At 44.3% G+C, this 25,122-nt stretch overlaps 1 protein-coding gene across 2 annotated transcripts in view; it reads left to right on the top strand.

Annotated features, from left to right (window-relative positions):
• The window catches only part of RIPOR3 (RIPOR family member 3), a 471,988-nt gene that overhangs the window by 244,074 nt on the left and 202,792 nt on the right, over positions 1–25,122 (top strand). For both annotated transcript variants that reach the window (XM_086932462.1, XM_086932461.1), the window contains one exon: positions 1,480–1,605. In XM_086932462.1, coding sequence (XP_086788588.1) covers positions 1,480–1,605 — 126 coding nt within the window. The remainder of the gene's footprint in view (positions 1–1,479; positions 1,606–25,122) is intronic.

Genomic DNA, 25,122 nt, shown 5'->3' on the forward strand with positions numbered 1-25,122 from the left:
GGGCAACAGACGATGGAATAGGTATTATTTATTTATTTAATTATACATATTCCATCACATGTCGACTACCCCCCTCTCCCACTCTGCCCCGCCCCACCGCGTTTACCTGTGCTGGTTTAGCAACAGCCACTGAGATGAAGCAACCGCCCCCATCTGGCCTTGTAGAGTTCACTATATTTTTTACCTGTCTTTACGTCTCTTATTCTGAAAGCCAACAGTCCGTTTTCACTAGCAAATGTGTAAAATAACGCTACTAATGTTTAAAAATGTATGGAAACATAGAGACAAATCACATAGTCTTTGGATGGCAATCCACGTGCACCATTATTACTGCTTATGTAATAAAGAGGGGAGAAAATAGTGTTTGAACTAGATCAAACAACATGCAAACTGATATAAAACAATTTTTGCTGTTTTACAAAGCAAGAAGTGGCATTTTTCTATATTTCTAATTGGAGCTAAGGCCCCGCCAATTGTACTAGAGATACTACACAACACATCCAGCCATTAAGCGTGTAAATTGACAGGCCAAGACCCTGCTAAAGAAGTAATTGGTTGCCCTCTTGCACCAGAGATACTGCGAGGTTCTGTGTTTCCCCAACACGTACAGACTGGCTCCTGAATAGCTTGTTGTGTGGGTATCGTTGCACTTCATTGATAGAAGCCATAGGCAGACAGCCACTTTCCTCTTGGACAGTGCGGGCTCTTTGTCTCGTCTCAAGGATTTACCTCCCATCAGGTTTCGCGAGGGCTTTGAGGAAAGGGATGACTCAAGAATTGTGGATACAGGTTGGGTTTTGCCTGGTTCCTAAGTATGTTGAGACCAAGGGGAAGAATGTTTATGGGGTTCCAAGATTCCCATAGACTGAATAAACAAGAAATACCTCAACTGGAGAGATGGGTACGTTTATACTACCTAATTTATGCTATTCTTGCAATTCAATGTATGAGTGTAGGTTTTGCGCTCTGATAGTGTCTTTTAAGGTACAAATGTCCTTCCCTTTCCAATCTTAAATCCTCTCAACATAAGCGGTCCTGGATGCGAGGTTGATAGCTAAACGGGGAGGGTTAATATTATCAATTGTTACTTTTTCTTTCCGATAATGTGGGATATAACCTTTATCCATGTGTCCACCAAAATATAAGAAGATGGGTTCCAGAACACCTTCCGCACAGTGGTAGGTGACCCTTGCAGCCCAATCCTACCCTGATTGTGCAGGCGACCGTCGTTGTAAATGTCCACCAGGTGACCTGAGCAGTTTAGCAGCCCATAAAACGTGTTACCTTCTATGATCCTCACGCCAGAAGGATTTGTACAGCTGTGAAGTCGCAACCCAAGAGATTTTATTCCACTAAAGCACACTGCACATTTCCTCTTTTTTGTTTTGGTTGCATTTCTATCTCCTTGGCCACTCTGACACTTTATTTTGGTCTACTTGAATATGTCCAAATACACATTCTCCTTGATATATCTTCCAGGTGTTGGTGAGGCTTGGCCGGCAAAGGTGGAGGCTGAAAGGGAAGATTGAAACGAGTGACAGTCAGATGTGGGATGAAGAAGAGCGGGTGTTTATACCCAGCCTCCACGAGAACTTTGAAATCAAGGTAAAGAGTTCTAAATACTGCAAATGCCACCCACATCAGACATTAGTAAAGCAATTTAAACAGTCAATCAGATTTTGAAACACCTGTGTGGATGGTTTGACTTTTAACAGTTTCTGGGTCTGTTATTTGCCAGGAGAGGTCCACAAACAAGCAAACAGAGCAGCCAAGCTAGTAACTGTTGCAAAGCAGGGTACACATATATGTGCATTCTTTTACAGAGGTGTCGCTAAAGAACATATGGATATTAAGATAGGTTCCGGAGGAATGAAGCTGCTGGGAACACTTTGACGGGCTCTTCTGCGGCAGAAACTTTTCCTTCTATGAGATGTCAACACTGATGCAACTAGTGATGTCATCAGTGAAGCCAATAATGATGTAATTGGGGCACCTATTATGAGTGTTATGGATTGCCATCAGTGACATGTAGGACAGCATGGATGATGTCATCTGATTTTTAAGGTGCCCTGAGCTGAGCATCCACAAAGTTAAAGTTAGTTGCTTAGTTTTTCTACCTGGTGAACTATGTTTTCGGTTGCATTCTTAATGCCACTTCACATGAGGATTCTGTATGAAATGTATTAGGTGATTGGACTAACACTTAAGTGCTCCTATACCAGGAAGAAAACATTCACTATTTGTTTTAGCTGCGAATTCCATTTTATTGATTGAAATGTGTTTATCCGCACTTTTTCTTTTTTTATGTTTTTTTATTCGTCAGTTGATGCAGTACATGTTAACCAAACTATTTTCAAGAGAATTCAAAGCAGTCATAAACGCCTTATTCTTTTCACAAACCGTCTTCCATATCCCCATATCATATATCGAATTATTCTATATTGTCTCACAAACCCTAGGCCTTCCTTTGCCACGTTTTCCATCCCTTCCTGTTACCATGGCACCCACGATGCTGGGGTCGCTTGCTTCCAGCATCTTTCAATCAGCAGAGGGACTCGTATTGTGCCTAGAAATCTACTTCCATATCCCTGTACAATGTTTCAGAATACTTTCTTAATGTTATTAATGCTTCCTTAATTTGCCTAATGCGTGAGAACATGTCCTGTTGCTGTGATCCTTCTACACTAGACCTATGTGGTGTGTTTTCTGCCTGACTTGTGTGCTGAGAACAAACCGCAGCTTGTGGCTGTGGAAAATGTTTAAAGAACCTGTTTGATAAACACAAATTGAGGTTTACCACAAACGACCCAAATCTGCTGAAGTTGTGTATCAAACACAGACCACAGCTCCCAGCCACAGCTATTTGTACTGAGCCCGGTACACTGGGGCCTGTGGTCACAGCCCTGGCCTGCTACTCCGGGAATCAAAAATGTACGAAAGAGGATACAACTGAGGCGCACAATAAAAGGGGATCAGAATTTCTTTAGGATAAGGTAGGGAGTTATATATTCCCAGCTCAATGTTGCTCCTTGCAAGTCTGTCACAGCACTGTGTTGCGCTGCGGCCTGTGCGCAGAGGGGCACATTTATTTCAAGGAACTTTCCCAAGGATGCAATTTGGTATGATTGGTGGGGTATTAAAGGGGGACAGTGTTGAAGGAATGAATTTATTTGGCTCTGGTGATACTTAGAAAACATATCAAGAAGATTTAGATGTAGGCCTGCTTGTGGGGGGGGGGGGGGGGGGAGGTGCCTGCCTGCACACATATGAGCTTGCTGGATCTTGCTTTTCTATATGGATTGGTTGACTTTTGTGGGACAGGAAGGCCTACGTTACGACCCAAATATTACTGCACATTCTCCCCCTTTCAGTGTCAGGGAGTAGCAGATTTCATCTGGACTAACTTCGGGTATCCTTGATGCCCTGTAATTTTAATCTCTATGTTTGTCCCCTGGGCAGCCAAATAAAAAACCTTATAAATGATCAAGGAAACAAGCATCAATCAATATAAAACGGGAATACAAATAAATGTTTATACTCAATTTTCAACTGTCTTCTTCAAACTAATCACATTAAACAAAATGTCCCTGTTATTCTATACTGGGGCCGCCATTGGAGCGAACAGTTTGCCTTTGTTAACCCCTTCCATACTGATGATGGAACTGCTCCGTAACCAGCCTCGGTCACGCTGTGCTGGTGACGGAGCGGTTCCGTCACGGCCCGCTCGGAGCCACTGATCTCACGCCTGCGCTGAGCGTTCCATTGAGCGGGCGGGGCCGTGACGGAACGGCTCCGTCACAAGCACAGCGCGCCCGAGGCTCGTGACGGAGCGGTTCCGTCACGAGCATGGGAGCGCTGCACGGCCCCCCTCCCCCCCAGCGCCACGGCGGAATTACCGCCGCGGCCAAGGGGTTAACCCGTATCTTGGCATTTGAAAACATAAATACCGCACACTTTTAGGTCCATCTGGCATCCCTTTGCCCAAACTCTTGATGCTGTGGTTACGAGGGGGGTCATTGTTTTCTGACTCCTGCGTAAACCCCTGTTAGTGCATGGGTCGGAATTACTAGTTTGGTTGTATCTAATGCATTTGATAATTATCAGATAGTGGCAGATCCAGTCTACAAAACTTTAATATGCGAAAAGCATACGGTATTTAAAGGGTGCTTTTTATCACACCCGATAAATAATGTGCCCCGTGGGATCATTATCTATGGTTGTTAGAGCTGAATAACCTAATGCCCTAAATAAAAGTAAAGGTACTATTTTTTGTATCCGGTACAATAAATAGTACCTTTATTTTTATTCAGGGCATTAGGTTATTCAGCTCTAACAACCATAGATAATCACACTATCTAACCCTAAAATATTTACGTGGCTCCATGGAAAAATTGAATATCATGGGCTTCTCCGAGCTTCGTCCTCTTTCCCAGGAGTACAAGAAGGCAAAAGTAGTGTCGTGCTGTGGCTCCACAGCATAATGGGGAACACAAAACTAATTAGTAAAGGGTTCAAGGAACGGAGAGATTAAATGGGGATTAAGAAAGTGAGCAAAGGACCCCATGCGAGCATCCCTACTAGAGGGCAAAATAATGTCAAGAGTTATTGTGCTTGGTTAGGAGGATATTCCCTTATTGGCCACAGAATTAAAACTAGACCACAGCTAGCATAAACCCTCCATTGGAACCTCTAGGTTTTCAAAACAACCACAACTAAATTGTTATCATTGTAGCACCCTAAACCTCCATGGTGCCCACAACTACACCTCGCTCCAGCCTGGGTCAGATGTTTCCGCTATTATCAATTTTGATGCCGTCTCGAGTTGTCTGGTTCTCTGGCGTCTGTTCGACTTATTGCTCCCACATTGCAACTCGGCAACCTTCCAACTCCTGTTGGGCGATTCCTCTGGGTGTCTCCACATCCTCAACCTCAGAAAGTCTTAGCTGCTTTCATGCCTTCTATGATTTATAAAACTGAAGCAGCCATTCCCATTTCACAACTCAGAACAACAGGCCTTTCTTCACCACTCTAGTGCCAGGCTCACTCCCCTCTAGGCGTCATCGAACACTAGTTTAAGAACCCCATCTTCTCAGGCATCTCTTGAGGGTGAAAGACTGCCCTCCCATGGATGCACCTCCTATTGGCCGCAGCAGAACGTGCCAAAAGTCATAGCCACCATGATGGTTGACCAGCCGCAACCCCTCGAACGGAGCTTGCCTAAGAGCAAGTGCCCTACTCCAATCAAGCACCTCATGCTTTAAAGGCATATACACCAAAGCAGTCAGCACCGCCCCAACATTTCAAATCAACTCACAGCCCAAAAAACTCTGGCGTCTGTTAAAAGCGTGGCCCCTTAAACATCTTCTTGTCTCACACCCAGTAAACTCAGGGAGCTATCTTTACATTTCCTCATCATGAAAAGTTATATAAGTCATAATACTTACACTGGCATGCTGAAAAACAATCTTAGTGGAAATAAAATACTAATATTTGTATAGCTATTTTATTTATTTACTTATTAAGGAGCTTTGTAAAGAACTGGCAGAACCTTTTGGTAACTTCAGAGAGGTGACAAATACAGAAATACAGTTAAAACCATGAAGGGAAATATTTCAGTGAATAAAGCAGGAAAGTAACCGTGTCCAATATATTTTATAAAAATGACTACATTTGTTTTTCGAATTTAGTTGATGGCAAGTTTAAATTGTTCAGTTTTCTGGAGTTTCTAAATCTCTTGAGCTTGGGTTGGGGTGAGGTGCAGTCCAGATTTGCGGTCTAACACACACATAAATCTGCCCCATGTGTCATCATCTTAAACAATCATTGGTTGATCTGATGGTTCAACATTGTTGGGTTGCAGTGAGAATTCTGCAAGGAAATGAGACCTTTTCACCCACAGGATTGTGGATAGTGCACAAACTCTTAAATTTAATATTTCAAGCTTCATGGAGCCATTAGAGTGCTTAAAGGCGGGGTTGATACTGTGCCAGTTACACAGGTTAAGGCACATTCTTGCTTCCTGGTTCTGTACGTTTTAATGCCTGGTGATGAGTTTCTTTGAGGATCATACTAGACGATTGTGTGTCCCCGTGTGCCAAGATGGTGCCAGGACAATGAGTCTGGTCAGTGTGATTCTGTGGTCAGAGAAATTAAGTGGAAGGAGAGATTTCCAGAGAAGAGAGAGCTGCACTTTTAGGTTCTTTTATCTGCTTTTACTTGGGAAACAAAGGTGAGGTTTTGTTAAGAAAAAAAATAATTGTTGATTTCATATTTTTGGTGAGTTAGAGGGAGGTATTCCTACTGTTTAAGGCCATGCAAATGGTATTATGCCATCCCTGGGTTAACCAATACTTGCATTCTCTGTTTTAGTGTGACTCTTGCATAGTGACTTCCTATTCAGTTGAATACTCTCTGCAAGCAGGAGGAATTTGTTATGCTCATAGTGTTCCTAACAGTAAAGACCACACATCCAGAAGGCAGGAATTGCAGAGGGATTATTTATATATATAACAGTGATGCCACCAAGTTACAGATAATTCAGCAGTCGGCCAACAATTGACTCCTAGAGTCTCAGAAGCTATCAACTTTCCTATTGACGCCTTACTATTCTGACAGTCCCAAGATAGAAGACAGACCACAATACACCTCCTTTATACACATTTAAGACAACAATAACCCTCATATGCATACCAATGCCTGATGAAATAAAATACCATATAAAAGGGAATAACACATGCCACTGCAGAAATAGACATAGAACTGAGTAAAAAATGTATGACTCTGGTAGAATTTAACAAATGAAAATTACTTCAACATCATTTTCACATTAGTTCCTAAGCACTTCACCAGTCCAGCCTCTACATCATCCTCAGGCTACTCTGACAACAGAACCTTTTCCGGCAGATGTTTTGCAGGGAGACGGAGGTTCTTCCTTGAAGCCAAATACTTTGTTAGATCTCCTGTGCCTTGCAAGTCTTGACATACTCAGATTCAACTACATTATCTTTCATTTCCTCAATTTTTAATGGTTCCATAAACCTACATTTGCCCTTCTTGACTTGGTCCAGCTTTTTCACAAAATCTTCCTCCCCTTATCCAGCCACTTCTTATGGATCTGCTTTTTGGGCCATGCCACCTTCTTAATAGCACTACTGATTATTCTTCCACTTAGCAGATAAACCCCCAGAATCTTTCTACCTGAAGAATCAGTTCAACCAAGTAGGTTTAATTTTAGACCCTGACAACCTTCCCGTCAGGTACACAAAAGGTGATAACTGGGTAACACTATTAGTTGTTTTACAATGGGCGCACATTTTTTGACTCAACAATTCTCTGCAGGTATCCTCAAATCAACTTCCCTCTAGACACATCACCTAACTAATCTGTCCATTTGGTCAGCCAAGATATTGGCTCAAGGTGCAAAAAGAGCTGTTCTCTGATGGACAACTCCTCATAATCTCTTACATAGTATATGCCACAAACTGGACACCATTGGCTTGATAGTTGACTTCAGCCCCCCTCTTCACAGGCAAACTCTTACTTCTCGAAATACAGAACCACTTCAGTGTTGAAAACATTTACATACCATACAGTGACCCACTTGGAATTAACAGCAAGACGTGCCTCTTGGCAGGTGGAAGTAGTTAAAAGGGGTCCATGATTTCCAAACCTAACTTATCCCATGGTTCTTCCAGAATCTCCACTGCTAACGTGTGAGTGGCCCTAAGAGATTTGTCATTACTTGCACACTGATTACGATCTTATTCTACTTGGTCAACCTTCAAGTCAATCTTGAGCTACAAAGACTACCCTCTCACTCTGGTCTTGGTAAGGTTCCTCCGCAAATGCCACAGGTTCATATTTTATGTCTCAATCTTGCAGGAGGGACCCATTGGTCCCCTCTCCTCAACTCTTCCTCAAAGATGTTTATCACATTCAAGTATTCCTTAAATAGTTATGATGATTCACAGAAATTTGGCAACCCTTTGAGCATGAGTCCAATGACTATACACAACAGGTCATTGCTCCAACGGCTCGAGGAGATCGAGGTCAAGGGCAAGCAAGGCCCTGGCCTGGTTTGCATCTTTCCTGACCGATCGCTTGTTTCAGGTCTCTGCCCCTCCCTATTTGTCCAGCATCTACCCTCTCGGTTGTGGGGTCCCCCAGGGCTCTGCCTTGAGCCCCACGCTGTTCAACATATATGTTTGCCCACTGGCACTCTTGGCTAAAGCACGGAACATCAATATGGTATCTTATGCTGATGATACCCAACTGGTATTTACCTTTTTTAACATCCGTAAACAAGACCAAGTGAAATTCCAAGAGGATCTTCTGGCCATCGCAGACTGGATGGCAAACAATTACGTACAATTGAACTCCTCCAAGTTTGAGGTGCTCTTGGTGGGTCATGACATCCATCAATGGGACAACCAATGGTGGCCTACGGTTCTGGGTACCCCCCTACTGAAAACCTTGGTTAAGAACTTAGGGGTCCTGATGGACAAAGTCCTCTCATTTGAGAACCACGCAAAAAAAAGTGGCGGGGACTTGTTTTGATCTCCTACGCGGCCTGAAACCCATCTTGGGATACTTCGATTAAGCATGGGCGGAAAATCCGTTTCGCTCGCGGATTTTGCGGATTTTCGGTAAATTCGCAATCCGCGAGATTCGCGAATCTCCCGCAAAATCCGCAAATCCACGAGCAGCGGATTTTGCTCGCACTGTTCGCGTGAGTTTGCGGCTTCCCAGTACAACTTCGCGCCCCGCGAATAAGTGCAAAATTGCAGAAATACGATTTTAGCAAAACTGAAACTACTTACCAGGTTCAAAAGTTCAGGCTCATCATTAGTAGCCATTTCCTGTAGTGCTTCCTGAGGGGCCCCTCCAGAGTTCAGTTGCCAGTTGCAACTATTATGTGACCCTGCTCTGAACCTCAGAATAGTTACACATATGCCACAAAGGTCCTGAATTACAGCTAAGGGAGACAAGCAGGAGCCAGGCTGGAGGTTCAAATCCATTAATCAGCCCCTAATTCATTATTGTCAGTTGGGGCAGGGCAGGTGTTGTAACTAATTTTGAAACAATGAAAGCACTTAGCAAGTTCAAAAGATCACTAATCAGGAAGCACTAAGGAAGCAGGTGCCAGCTAAAAAAATATTCTGTGACACATTAATCAGCCCCAAATTAATTCAGGTCACTTGAGGCAGGGAAGGTGTGCTTGTTGCCACAATAATGTACACTGACTGGACAACCAGAGGGTGCTGTGATGAAACAGAGGGTGGCATGGGTGGGCCAGAGGGTGGCATGAGTAGTCAGAGAGTGGCAGTGGTGACAGAGAGTGGCAGTGATGAAGAAGAGTGTCCCAAACAGGCTGGACACGTAGAAACAACAAGTTCGCGAAACTTGCGACCCGACAGGTAAGTTCGCAATTTGCGACATTGTACAAAACCCTCGCGAACTCGCAGAAACCCGCGCAAACACAAAAAAAAAAAAATCCGCAAATTCACGAGAATTCGCTGATTTTGCGGATTGCGAGTTCGCAAATCCGCAAAATTCGCGAACGCGAGATTCGCAAAATTCGCCCATGCTTAACTTCGATGCATCCATCCGCAAAACGATCGTTCAATCTGTAGTGCAGTCTCAATTAGACTATTGTAACGGGCTCTTACTCTGTTCTTCACCATCTTCACTGGTTACCAATTGAACAGAGAGTCCAGTGTAAGAATCTATGCACAAGATTCTACATGGCCAAGGCCCCCAAATCCGCAAGGGCTATGCTCTCCATATGTCCCGATTCGATCTCTACGCTCTGCTGACTTGCACCTGTCTTATACTCCCCAAGTTCGCAGGCAGAGAGCAGTGGGGCACTCATTTAGGGCAATGGCCCTCGCCCTATTGAATGCTGCCCCTCTTGCTGCTCGTAGCATACAAGATCACTGGGCATTTAGGAAATTGATTAAAAACCTGGCTTTTCTCTACTGTCTAGTTTTCCTCACTATGGCCACCTGTCTGTTAGCACTGGGACGCCCCGTTGTTGGGGCAGCCATGCGCTTTATAAGTTTGCTTAACATAACATAACAACACTTTATCCTGATTTCTGGCCTTTGTTCACTCTTCTGCAACGATTGAGTCTTCTCTTGTCCACATCACTGGCAGAAAATCTCAGTCACACTTCAGACCCTCTGTGGGTAATCACAACAATCAGCTGAACGGCTCTGAGTGCCAGGAAGGTATTCTGCACCAAAGTTACATTCTTGAAGAGGTAATCCTGAGATTCATTAAAAACAAAAACAAAAACATTGAAAATGTAATGCCGCAATGCTACTCCTAGGCCTAATCCTGGCCAGAAACCTAGACTTTAGCCAAAACTATGATACCAATGGTGATCTTACAGTAGCTTTATCCCTAAACCCAGAATCTAAGCTGGATGACAACTTTCAGCCTTTCCCTAAATTTAGCCCACATCATAGCCTAGCATTAGTACGAAGCCCAAACCTCTCAATTACCCAAAGACAGGACACACTCCTATAACTAATGTGACAGTTATTTTGTATTTTGACTAATTGTCTCTACCTGTGCTCACACCATTGCAGCTGGAATCAGTGGTCCACTGGAGAGCACTCCGGGTCACTCTACAGATATGCAAATTAATCTCAACTCGTGCACTAAATGTTGATCATTCATAATCTACAATAATGTTAACAGAACCTGTCAGTAGAGAATCATTAAATTCAGGTCAATTAGTAGATGCTTAGTGCCAATAAAGCTGAGGCCTTGATATGTCATGGTATTTGAAGATTAGGACTTTCAATTGACTAGTTGCTGATGTGTTTCAATGAGGCTCGTACTGCTGTGCAAAATGTTGGCTCGCTGATTGGTCTCTGTTTCCAAGGTTTTAGGCATTAATGAAATCATGTTTTCCAAATTAGGATCTTCAAAAGAATTATTCCTCTTCTTTCTGCTTCCATCAAATTGCAGCCAACAGACTCATTCCTTCGTGCTCGAAATGTGGAAATAGTGTCTATTTATGAATCTCTCATTACTTGTGCTGTGTGATGCTGCCAGTCCAAGACATGGCTTGGCAGTTCGGGCTGGACTGTTCCCATGAGGCACAGTGTCAGACTGATTTGCATATGGCCAAGTGTGAACTGGGGTGGCAGAGTGAGCTAAAGAACGGTGATGGATTATACCCATATCAGTTGAATGGGGGTGAGTGTTTGTATTGTCAACGCTCCGTCCATCATCCCCTTTGGTTTTTCTTTGTTCGCCCTAAGTTGGCAGGGTATGCTCAGACGTGAGTCCCTTGCTCACTTTGCCACTGGATTCAAGCAAGCCCGGCTGAAGACGACTGTAATGCCAGAAACCGGTCCTGGGAAGCTTGATTCTGGTCCAGGGAAGACATGGCTTGGCAGTTCGGGCTGGACTGTTCCCATGAGGCACAGGGTCAGACTGATTTGCAAATGGCCATGTCTAAACTGGGGTGGTGGATTGAGCTAAAGAACGGTGATGGATTATATCCAGATCAGTTGACTGGGAGTGAGTGTTTGTATTGTCAACGCTCCGTCCATCATCCCCTTTGGTTTTTCTTTGGTCGCCCTAAGTTGGCAGGGTATACTCAGACGTGAGTCCCTTGCTCACTTTGCCACTGGATTCAAGCAAGCCCGGCTGAAGACGGCTGTAATGCCAAAAACCGGTCCTGGGAAGCTTGATTCCGGTCCAGGGAAGACATGGCTTGGCAGTTCGGGCTGGACTGTTCCCATGAGGCTCAGGGTCAGACTGATTTGCATAAGGCCATGTCTGAACTGGGGTGGCGGAGTGAGCTAAAGAACGGTGATGGATTATACCCAGATCAGTTGACTGGGGGTGAGTGTTTGTATTGTCAACGCTCCGTCCATCATCCCCTTTGGTTTTCCTTTGTTCGCCAGTGCAAAGTGCAGCAGCTTATGTGGTCACTAGTCTTAGGAAAATTGACCCAATTTCTCTATTCTGGAATCGCCTCGTTGACTATCGTTCACTATCAGGGTGCCTCGTGTGCTTAACTTTAGAGAAATCGCTTTGCAGTAATACATTGAATATTCAAAGGGTTTATGGATGCTGTACCGCCTCTGCAAAGCTCTCTCCCACTTTGATTTCTGATTTAAATATCAAATCCTACAGTAACCTGCTGATGTGCCTTATTCTCCAACGGACAGGATTGTAAGGGTGTCACTTGGGCAGGACAATCTTGTGACTGTCAGGAAATACGAGTGTATTCCAAATTCTTGGAGCTCATTCATTGATGTGATCTTCTGAAGATTGGAACCTGGAGGCAGGACTCATACTTTCTTCAAAAGGACCTTACACTTCCAACGATTACGATTAATTGGCCGCATTCTTTGTGCTTATGAGATGGAGAGCTTTGAACAGCTAGGATTCAATCATGAGGAAAGAGTGAACTTCTATTGAAAACCATTGAGGCAATATTAGAACCAGAATAACATAGTCCAATAAAATCGACTGGACATCATGTCACAAAACCTTTAATTGGGCAAGCCATTTTTTAGGCGAATTGCCAAGAGACGATAACTGTAGTTCTGGTTCCATTACAGACCATTTAACTAGGGATGGGGCTCTATATTTGACAGCAGCTTGATTTGACAGGGGCCCATTCACTATATTGTGTTTTAATGTTTTGATTATTCTGTGGCTTTGACATGCCTACAGGATAATCATCTACTGAGAAGGAAATGATAAGGAGGATTCTGTTTCCTAAGCTTTCCACTGGGAGAAATTATAAATTGTGGTGAAAAGTTCATGGTTATGACATAATTCCTGTGAACTAGGGATTTCAAAACACTGCTATTTGTCCATTAAAACTTGGCAGACACCTAACAATGTGTTTTCTTGTCGAAAGACAAAGACAATAAAAGCAATGACCTCAGGGTTGGGCATTTCCTGTTTGTCAATACCCCACAGGTTAAGTTAATTGATTTCGAGTACTTCAGGCGCTCAAGCCTGCCCTGAAAATTAGCTCAATATGTCTAAGTCTGGGAGAAGAGGAAGGATCGTTGGCAAAGGCTGTGTTTTGTGTTCTGCTTTGTTTTCCTTACATTCTGCATCTAATACTATTATCCTTCTAGTGGTCCATTGTTGCAAATCACTTTTTGTTTTTATGTACAATTAAAAGCTATTTGGAGATTAAATCAAATGTTTTTCCCTTGAGGGGATGTTACATTATAAAGAGTTTGCAGACGCCGCGATCAGTCTTTGCAGCAGAGGTACAGCGGTAGCACAGCAGGCATAGGGAATCCTGTGTGACGGGCAAATAAGGGTGAAGCTAGAGACCATCAAGTTGTACAAGTCAACAGGCGGGTCGGATAGGCAGGTAGTCTAGGTTTGAGTTGACTAGCAGTCATCCACCAAACACTGGGGGAAATAAAATGTAGTTGAATGCATAAAACTGAACAAAAAGTAGCTGTAATGTACATCAGGCAAGGTAAGGGCATTCAAGTAGACTTCAACAAAAAAAGAAGCCTTCAGAAAATGAAAAATGTCCTTGTATAAGTGGGTTCATAAAATATATATAACTACTTTAGCTGAAAGGTTCATGGTGATACCTCTGTTCCAAAGACTTGCCAATGAGTGACATAACATGAATCTCTACAAAATAATTCTGTTGGAGCAGCCCGGTAGTCAGTGAATACTGAGGGAAAGAGGGGAAGGTCCTGAATGTGGTCCAGAGGATTGCAGGTAAATACTGAGCAGTGTTGTAATTACTGAGAGGCTTATGGGTAAAAGGCTAAGTAAGGTATGTGATAGGAAGGGACGTTTTTGTCAAAGAGGGCTAACACTAGGTGAAATTCAACCACTCAACATTCTTAGTAGCTTGCAGTCACGGCCCGTGCAGGTAAGAGCAGTGGGGCGTTGGTGCATGGTTGGGGAGTGGGGGATTGGACAGACGACCTCAGTAAATAATTAATTTCCTCGTCGTCATCTGTCAACCACCCCCCCCCCCCACCACCACCACCTGGCCCCTACCACTCTTACTTGCACAGGCCGCCGCTTGTACCTTGGTGTCTCCGGGGCCAAAATTACCGGGTCTGCAAATTACAGAACTTGTGACCCATGCCCACAAACTCCAGAAGCTAACTCAATGAAGCTGATGCAGTTGGCATAGGCTGAAGGCAGGAGTCCAGCCTGGTTCCCGCCAGACCCCTTCACAACATGGGGTCAGCATACAATGCTGCCCTCAGTCAGTGCTCAGACTCCACTCTCACCTCCCACTTCTACAGCAGTGCAAAGATGTTCTCAGCCATATTCAGAGTCCAATGCCAAATACTGTGATCTGGGGTGGACAAGACCTCCATCCGCCCTCCCTCCAACCCATCCACGCTAAAAAGGGCCTTTGGATGCCAGTGCCATAACCCAGGGCTGCATTTGCCTTGCCATCCCGTGGAACAGAGGCTGGTCTGTGAGCAGTGCCTGGGCCTACATGCACCACCACCTGAAGCAAATGTCATGTCATGACCAATCCACTCACCATCACTGACCACTGCTGGTCTTTCTGCTGACATCTTCCACCTCATCTAAGCAGGAGGAAACATCAACAAATTTGTCCATGGAATCGGTGAAAAACATGGGGAAAAGGATCAGGAATTCAGGGCCTGGCTGACTATTAACCACCCCAGGGACAAACCATGTTGCGCAATATTATCAAGAACGGCGATAACATTATCATATTAACATTATCATATTATCAAGCCCCTTATCGCCGCTTCAGCTGCAGTGTCCTGCCACAACAGCGGCGATAATGTTATCGCCGATCTCGATAATATGGCCCGTCATTCTCAGAATTTGGTGCAAGAACATCCGTCAAAATCACAGATTTTGGTCCTCCAGTATTATTGCACCAAATTTTGCGAAACTCATAATGAAGGCAGAAGTAATGCCTTGCTTGAGCAGGTGGTTGCAGGTGATGCCCACTGGCACTCTTTTTTGGGACATGGGACTTATTTTTATTCAGCCGACTTTGACCCAGAGCAATAGAGAGAAAAACACAAAAGGGGAAGGAAAGAGGATAAAAAAGACATAAACAACACTGACAAAGGGAGAAAGCAGAAATGAAAAGGAACCTGCATGATTGATATAAAGGTGTAGGGGAGTATACTGGTGCATGAAAGAGGCCTGAAGTGAAATAAAGACTAGACCACCTTGGTATTCGGCAAGGCCGAATGAGATCAGTGACACCAGCGGGATTCCTGGAAAAATGTTTGCACTTGCACTTTTTCTTTTACAAATTAAGCACTAAGCCCAAGTGTCAAAGCACTGTGCAGAGCCAAGTCAACAATATCTTGTGATAAATTTGTTCTTCTCAAGGACATCTTAGAGCAGAAATTTCATGCAGAAACCACCCAGATGTAAATTGTGTAATGTGTGTCTATTCCCAGAAATAACACGTATTCTGCGTAGGACAATTGGATGATTTTTCTTTTGCCCACTGTTGACGCCTGCTTCCACACAGTGCTACATGCTTTCATGCAAAGCCAGGCCATGGTATGTCAGTAGGTCTGGATTTGCATGAAATCCTAGGCCTTTATGCCCGCCATGTTAGGTGTCTTTTGCATGAATTAACAGAAGTTTGATAATAAGCGATACAAAGCACTCTTGCTATACACTCACCTCAACTTTTTGATTAAAACCAAGGGCCTCCTTTATGAAAAATGTTGCATCAGCGCGTGAAAACAGTGATGCAACATTTTTCAGTGCGCCTTCCTCCCCACACAATGGATGCACCATATTTACGGTGCGGCGCTCCATGTCGCAAGGATTTGCAGATACGTCAGTATTCCTGACGTATCTGTAGGCGCAAAAGTGGCACGTTGCTGGGGTGTGTCTGAAAACAGGCGCATCTCCAGCAATGTGTCCATACACAAAGGGCCTGCGTCAGTCTTACACCTGCTATGAGGCAGGGGTAAGGATTTGACGCAGTTGCGTCCTAGAAGTGTTGCAGTGAGATCTCGATTTCACTGCGACACGTCCTACAAGCCTTTCTTGTGGGGGAACACCCACCCTGCATACATTATATTTGACGCAGGTATAATATAGTGCAGGGGTTACAAAGTGACGCATCTGCTTAGATGAGTCACTTTGAAAATATGTCGCAGTGTGGCGCATCTTCTATGCTGCAGGTGCGTTACAAAAAGTGATGCACCGGCAGCGCAAGGGGCTCGTAAATAAACCCCGAAAGGTGCTGGAAAGTTGCTTGGTGCTGTCCATTGTGTTGCTTTGCATCACCTAGAGCCGCTGTGCGTCACTACAATAGACTCCCGCACACTGATACTAGTCTATTTGCATTTCTAAAATACCACCGAACAGTGAGCTAGCACTAATCTGTGACAGCAGGAAATGCTAAATTAATCTTGTAGTCCTTTTCAATTACAAGAGTGGCCCACTGTTGCAGGGAGACTGATGTTAGATGGCAGGGGTATGATAATTGTTTCTTCCTAAAAATAGAGCTATTAAAATACCTTCTGGGTTTTCAAGCCATAATTCTGTAATAATATTTAGCCTCCCTCGCGTTCTGGGGTTGAGCTTGTGGTCAGTACACTTCGAGCTGCATACTTTTCCCATAACTCTGGCAACTGAAACTTTTTCCCTGTTATTAAGTGAGTCAAAGATAAGAAAACTTTAGCATCTAAGAGGAAATTAAATAAATGTTCGCCCCCTAAAATTCTTTGCATTACCAATGTGCCACAATCACAGTGTAGTCGACTGTATCTGGTTAAACATTTTGGGGCAGATTTACTAGGAAGTGCCGTAGTTCTGCAACGCAAGCCCTTTGGCTGCGCCATGCTGCAGCACTTTCAAAGCACAGGAATGCTACATATTTACAATAATATGTCGTATTCCTGTGATCTCCTCTACGCTGGCGCACAAACAGCTGCCATGCGTCCTTGCCCCATGGTGCAAGGATGCCTGCGTAATGGGGAGATCTTCCTTCCTGCACAAAAACAATTACTACAGGCATTTTCCTCTTTCAATGCGTGCTGTAGAATGCAGCACGCATTCAAAGAGAAAAAACCGAGGAGAAATTAATACATTTCTCCTCGTGGCATCTTGCTATGACGCCCCAGGGGAGGCATAGCATTTAGACACATTTCCAGATGTACGATTCTTCGTAAATCTGGAAATGTGTCTTGTTCCATGGGTGTTGTGTGGGAACACCCACTGCCCCTTTCATGCAAAGTGCTGCGTGTAAAGGGGCCATATTTACAAGGACAGGAAAAGCCTTGCAGGGTGGCTTTTCCTGTCCTTGTAAATTTGGAGCAGTAAAATACGCCACCAGTAGGTCACAAAAAGTGACGTACTGGTGGCACAAGGGGTTTGTAAATCTGCCTCTTCCTTTTCCGCTCAGATGGATGCTAGATTAACACCAATTTAAACATCTGCCTTATAGCAGCATTGCAAATTATCCCAAGATGGTTAGAGATTGCAAGAAAATGCCTCAAAATGGCCTCAAAGAGCGCACTGAAACAGCAAAATAGTATTTTGCCTGGGCGTCAAAATCCTTGCAGAGCAGATGGGTTTAGCAAATGTATTCCTATATGTGAAGACAAGATGTCATTCTGGCTGCTTCCTCAAAGGAAACAGAAGATGATTGAGCTGATAAGACACTGAGGGCCATATTCTCAAGGAGCTATCGCTGAGTTATCGGCACCTTAACACAGCCAAATTTACGATAAACTTACCACCCAATTCACAAGCTGGTGCAAACAGCACATATCACCAGTTTTCTGGCGATAGCAGCTGCAAAAAACATCGTCAAGGATGACCCAGGCAAATATCGCTAATGAGATGCAGAGTAGGCTTTCCTGAGCAAAAAGCCACGACAACACCACACCACAACATTCTCAACGACCAGACAGATCGGCTATAAGATCACAAAACATGCGATAAGACGCGTTAGCACCAGCAAACTAACACCTGCTCCAACCTGGTGCAAAGTCGGACTACAACCTGCACCACAAAAGAGAGCCCAGCTCAGAGACACACCTGAAGATCAACAGATGCCATGGAGCCACAGAACATGCGTCCCTGAGTCGCAAGAGGGCAACAACACCCAGGGCCATCACCCCCAGGATCCCACCTCCCCCACCCCGGACCCCACTCCGGGCACCGACCCCCGGACAAAGATATGTCACATCATCCACACGGATTCATAAACTCGCATGATGGCGTACAATCACATCTGGTGACATGCATGTGTCATCACAAAAATGAGCAGCACACATTCACCTTCGAAGCAACAAAAAATAATGTATTAAAATAAACACAGAACAGAAATGAAGACACATGGCGGCTCCCCTCGGGACAATCCATAGGTGACAGCCTGCAAGACAAAAAAATTCATGATGAGAAGGTGTGTCTTGCGCTCATCAAAGGACAGAGAGCGAGCGAAGGAGAGAGAGAGTGAAGGAGAGGGAGCAAGAGAAAGACGGACAGAAAAGGTGAGCGAGAGAAAGACAGACAGAGAGGGTGAGCGAGAGAAAGATGGACAGAGGGGAGGAAAGAGAGAAAGATGGACAGAGAGGGGGAGAGAGAGAAAGACCGACAGAGAGGGTGAGCGAGAGAAAGACCGACAGATAGGGGGAGAGAGAGAAAGAAGGACACAGAGGGTGAGCAAGAAAAAGACCGATAGAGAGGGTGAGCGAGAGACAGATGGACAGAGAGGGGGAGAGGGAGATAGAGAAAAGAAGTGAGGGACAGGGAGAGAGAGAGTGCCGACACTGCACACCCAGGCCACACTGCTCACCTGCTGCCACCGGTGTGTCTGCAACCACGTGCCGGTATGAAGTGCAATTTGTTGTATTCTCTGCACTTATGTTTTGCTGTACCCCTTTAAGTCTGACATTCCATTTTCCTGATGTCATTTTCTACTGTGTTCTGTCTAGTCAGTTAGCTCCCTGCTTTCTGATGGGAACACCAGTTATTCTCTGTAGTGCAAAATAAATGCCTTATATTCTTCTATTAGCCTCATTACTTCATTTACTACACATGGCGACGATGAGCAGAGAGAGCTAAACAACTACAGAGGGAGAGGAACTCCACTGGTGAGAAAAGAACCACGCGAACAATTATTTTGTGAATTCTGCATCTAGAAGAAAATTCTACTTGAAGAGAAAATCTCATGCTGGAAGAAATTCACAAGTGAAGAAAATCACCAAGAAACAAGTGTGAAAATCAATTATCAAGATACAAATATGAAGAAAAACAGTTAAAGGTACCTCAAGTAAAGTGCAACAGCTGAAAAGTGTAACAGCTCGGAGTGTAAACCCAAGAACTACAGCTCGGAGTGTAAACCCAGAACTACAGAAAAGAAAATGAAATTTTTCTTGAAATCAACACCCTACTCAAACATGCGGTGAGTTTGAGAGACTTTTCGTTTCATAGGTACTTCAATGCTACTTAAGAATAAGGGTGAATGCTTATTTAACTAACCATATCAACGTTTTAAAATAACCAAGCCGATTGTGTTGTTAGAAATCAACTTTGGACTTCCGTAGAGTTAACGTGCACTTCTGGTTAAGGAAGGGAAGATTTTTATCAACTCGCTGCATCTTTTAAATTGCCACGCATTTTTCGAAACCCTGCGCGTGCTGAATATAAAAAAAAATACTCACTTCAGAACTTCCTTCAGTGTCCGAACGGAGCCAGCTACTCTTCGTCACACTCGAAGGTAGAGTGTACAGCGCACCAACGTCACACAGGAAGGGAGAGTGAACTACGCACCAGCGTCAGGCAGCGTCAGGCGGAGATGAGGCAATGACGTTACGTGGACGCCATCTTCTGTTTAACTCTGGTTACTAGGCAACCCCAGTAACGCGCTCCGAAATAAATACTAGTAACGCGCTGTGAAAGAAATATTGCATGTTGGACCAGTAACACGTCGCAGGTGAAATCTGTGGAGGAGCAGTTATTGGCACAAGCTATATCCCTATAAAATTAAAGACTGACACGGTAAGCTGCATCTAACTAGCACGCTAAGCTGTATTTAGCGCAATTGAATAGGAACAGCATATTTAACAAGGAAAAAGTGACTTCAATAGTAAGAAGTACCTGGCGCAATTAACAGCGAACTTTTACCTTATTTATTTAATGTATGATGTGGCAATGAAGTACACTGTCTATTTGAGGTGAAAGATTGGGACATTGTGAAGAGTATTCTGGTAACCTAGCATTTATTTAAAGGAGTGTCCACATATAAGAATACAGTGCATACGAAGGGTGACGCCTACACTATATTATAGGTGAAAGAAAAAGGAAAGAATTTTTTTTTTTTTTTTAAGATGGAAAATCTTAATGTTATTGTACCTCCCATGTTCTTACAAACAACTGGAGATCCACCCATTGAGTGGGATGAATGGATAGACATTTTCGAGAATTATATAGAAGCACTTGATGGGAAGGATTTCAGCGCAACAAGAAAAAAAAGCCCTTTTGTTAAGTGCTTTAGGCAAAGAAGGTCAACGTTCCTTTAAATATCTTCCAGTAGGACTAAACCAAGATGGAAGGGCAATAACCAACGTATACACAGAAGCAAAGGCTCGCATGAAGAAGCAGTATGCAAAGGAAGTAAATATCGTTATGGCGAGACATACATTTTACACTCAACCCCAAAGGAATGAGGAATCAGTAGACCAATTCGTGGCTAGGTTACGTGAGCTGTCCATTAAATGTAATTTCGGAGAGATAAGAGACGAAATGATACGAGATCAGTTGATAGTACAATGCCGAAATAAAAAGATGCAGGAAAAACTGTGGGCTGCAAAAAATCCTACCTTGCAAATGGCCATCGATATAGCGAAAGTAGTTGAGGAATCGAATGCATGTATGAGAGAGATGGAAAGAAAAGATAATGCAAAGGAAAATGTACAAGGGAATGGAGTTTCTTGTGTTGAACATGATGAAGTTGCTGCTGTGAACAAGAAAAGTGTAGATTTGGGTGAGAGAGGTCCGAGGAGATTTAACAATGGGTTTTCAGGCAATGACAAGAACAGATTTCAAGGGAGGATGTGCAGTAGGTGCGGGAGTACTTCCCATAACTCAGATTTCAGGAGATGCTTTGCTATTGATAAAGTCTGTAGAAAGTGTGGGAGGAAAGGACATTTCGCCAAGATGTGTAGGGGTGCAAATGCCGATAAAGTGGCTGTTGTGGAAAACAGGGAAATAGTGAGAGACATTGTTGGTGTTGAGGGTGCCAACAAAATATTGTGTTTGGGTGAGGATGGTGTGAGCGAAGGTGAGCCTGGTAGAAGACACAGGCCTAAAGCTCAATTTCTTATTGATGAAATAGAGATCCAGTTGATGGTTGATCCGGGGTCATTGTGGACTATTATCCCCAAAGATATGTACTTGGAAAATTGGAAGGACGTGCAATTATTGCCTAGTGATATTAGTCCTTGTGGTTATTAAGGTGAGAGTATAGATGTGATCGGATTTATGGTATGTGTAATATCATTTAAGGACCGTTCCGCTAAAGGGAAGGTGTATGTAGCCAGATCAGGTCCTGCGATTTTGGGGTGGGGGCAACAGTATGACCTCGGTATAATCATCAATCCCAGGGCAGCACAACAGGTGATGGTTGTAGATAGCATAACCACGGATTCAATTGTTGAAGGGATGAATGGTTTGTTTGATGAGCACATTGGAGAGTTGAGAGGTTATGTGCATAAGATAGTACTGCGTGATGATGCTGTGCCTATGCAACACAGGGTGAGGAAGGTTCCATTTATTGCACGTGAGGAAGTGAAGAAGATGTTGAAGGAGATGCTAGACCAGGGAGTGATAGAACAGATCGAAACGTCACCCTGGATTTCTCCCGTAGTTATTACAACCAAATCTGATGGAAAATTTCGTTTTTGTGTGGACCTTCGCACCCTGAACCAGAACATTGTAGTAGACAACTTCCCGTTACCGAACATCAACGAGTTAGTTTTGTCACTAAAAGGGGGAAAGTACTTCTCTAAGCTGGATCTCCGCAGCGCTTATCACCAAATAAAGCTACATCAAGACTCCAAGGCATTGACAGCTTTCATAACAACTGAGGGAATATATCAATTCACACGTATGCCTTTCGGACTTGCCTCTGCAGCTGGAGTATTTCAAAGAATGATGGGGGCTGTACTGAAGGGGGTGAACAACGTTGTGTATTTCCAGGACGATGTTTTGATATTTGGTGAGACTGTTGAAGAACACAATGTGATTTTAAAAACTGTTTTGGAGAGGATGGAACAAGCTGGATTAACTCTAAAGAAAGAGAAATGTAAATTTGCAGTGGAGGAAGTTGAATACCTTGGATATACTCTATCTGTTGACGGGGTTAAACCCAAGAGAGATTTATTGGACTCTATCAGGAATGCACCAGCTCCGTGCGACAAAGATCAGTTGAGGTTGTTTCTCGGCCTCATTGAGTACTATGCTAAGTTTGTAAGAGATTTTGCAGAGAAGACTGAAAAGATTAAGGTGTTGTTGAGGAAAGGATGCAAGTTTGTGTGGGGTGTGGAACAGGAAGAGTGTTTTAAAAAGATCAAAGTTGAAATTTGTGAGGCAGGTATCTTAACACCATTCGATACCAACAGTAAGTCAGTCTTGACCGTGGATGCGAGTGCTGTGGGTGTTGGTGCGGTATTGGCTCAAGTACATGAGTCTGGACTGAAGACTGTAGCTTTTGCTTCAAGGACGCTCACAACGGCTGAGAGGAATTACTCTATAATCGAGCGGGAGGCTCTAGCTGCAGCGTGGGGTTGTGAGTATTACAGAATGTACTTGTGGGGGTTCAAGTTTACGTTGTTGACAGATCACAAACCCTTAGTTAAAATCCTTTCACCTGGTGGAGCCGGCAAGGGTTCTGCGAGGTTAGCTAGACTCGCTGCTAGGATTCAAGAGTATTTGTACACTGTTGAGTATATCCCAGGTTGGAGGAACTGCCAAGCTGATGGACTCTCTAGACTTCCACTACCTTGGGAGATGGTAGACAAGTTGGGAGTAGAATCACTCAATTCAGAAGGGGCTGTGGCCGCTGTGGATGAGGTAGTGGATATGTGTGCTGGAGCAATTAGTAGGAGTTTGTGGAATACCTCCATGGCTAAGGACGTGGTGTTGAGAGAAGTGAAGGACTTGATCGTGAAGGGTCCAAGGAGAGAGAGTTGCTTATCCCCCGCACTTCGCCCATATTTGAAGGTTCTTGAACAACTGTCTGTCTTGGACAAAGATGGTTTCATGATTTTAATGGAAGATAAATTTATTCCCCCACAGGAAGTGAGGTTTACTCTATTTAAGTTAGCCCACGAGGGTCACCTAGGACAGTCCCTCACTAAGAGGAGAGTTAGGGAGAATTTTTGGTGGCCCGGAATGGACTTAGAAATCTCTCAGTGGGTGGAAAAATGTACAGACTGCTTGGAGAGCGAGAAGAGGCTTAAAGCCGGCAGTCATGCTGGTTGTGGCTCAATAGTAGACCCAGGGTGTCCATGGCACACCATATGTCTTGATTTCATTGGCCCGTTTTACCAGTTGAGTCAAGATATGAGGTTTGGGTTAGTAGTAGTTGATGTTTCTTCAAAGTGGTTAGTAGTTAAATTCATGAAGGAGATCACTACGAACAACACTATTACTGTGTTGAGTGACATTTTTAGAGAGGAAGGTTTTCCAACAAGAATTATCACCGATAATGGGACGCAATTGACTTCCCTGGAGATGGCTAATTTCTTGGGAAAGTGCGGCATTGCACATTCAAGGACCTCACTTTACAACCCCCAGGGGAATGGAATAGTCGAGAGGGCGAACCGGATGGTTAAAGGTGCGATTCAGATGGCAATTTCTTCTAGGACGGATGTGAGAGGATTGGTTAATGACCTGGTTTGGGCCTACAGAACTACTGAAAATGGTGTGACTGGAATGATTCCTTTTAGTGTCATGAGGGGACGTTCAGCTGGTACCAAGCTTGTCGCTGCATGGATGAAGGAGTTTCTAAACATTGGTACTGACAATCCTGACGTTGTGAGTGAACCGGATGGAAGTTGTAAATTTGCAGTGAATGATTGGGTGAAAGTCAAACCTGGTCGAGTTGGGGTCGGGTTGACGAAGTTCAGGGGACCATTTAAAGTCAAGTCTGTCCATAAAAGGTTTGTAACTCTATTCAACGGTGAGAGTTGGAATTTGAGGCGTGTGGCACTGTACAAAAAGGCTGAGTGTGGTGGTGATGTTCCTCCTAAGGAGGTTGGTGTTGGTAGAGCTCAGAGAGTGAGAAGACCTCCAGGTTACTTACATGATTTTGTTTGCAAGTAAGGTCTCTTTCTGTAACGAAGAGCATGTGCTTAGTATTTTGTTTTTTTTAAACTTTTGCTTCTTCTATACGAAGGGAAGAGGATATGTTGTATTCTCTGCACTTATGTTTTGCTGTACCCCTTTAAGTCTGACATTCCATTTTCCTGATGTCATTTTCTACTGTGTTCTGCCTAGTCAGTTAGCTCCCTGCTTTCTGATGGGAACACCAGTTATTCTCTGTAGTGCATAATAAATGCCTTATATTCTTCTATTAGCCTCATTACTTCATTTACTACACAATTCACCAGGTCCCACATCTGAAACAGATCCGTCCTCTGAAACAGAGTCCAGATACCTGTATGGCAAAGTACAAACAATTGCATGCGACATCATCGCCTGTCCACCCCGGCGCACCCAGGCAGCTGAACCCCAGCCCCTCCCACCGCCCAGCGGTGTATTCCGGCCCCTGCGCACCCAGGCAGCTGCACCCCAGCTCCTTCCGCCGCTCAGCAGTGCATGCCTGCCCCTGCGCACCCAAGCCTCACTGCTCACCTTCCGCACCGGTGTGTAGAAATGAGGGCCTACCACGTGCCGCTGCAAGGCCCAAGCCCGGGGCCTGTGGACATGTCACCCTCCACAACATGCAGCTCCACTCCACGGGACCCCAGGTCTCACATTTGGTGATGGGTCTTGATTACTCCATGGAAGAGGACATACCAGTTCACCCGGCATCATCGCAGGCTGCACACCCGCTCAGCCTCATAGGTGCCACTAACTCTGTGATCCAAGAGGCGACGCCATGTGGCGGTAGGCCCGCGCTGT

This window comes from Lissotriton vulgaris, chromosome 7 (genome assembly GCF_964263255.1).
Source record: "Lissotriton vulgaris chromosome 7, aLisVul1.2, whole genome shotgun sequence".
Lineage (NCBI taxonomy): Eukaryota > Metazoa > Chordata > Amphibia > Caudata > Salamandridae > Lissotriton > Lissotriton vulgaris.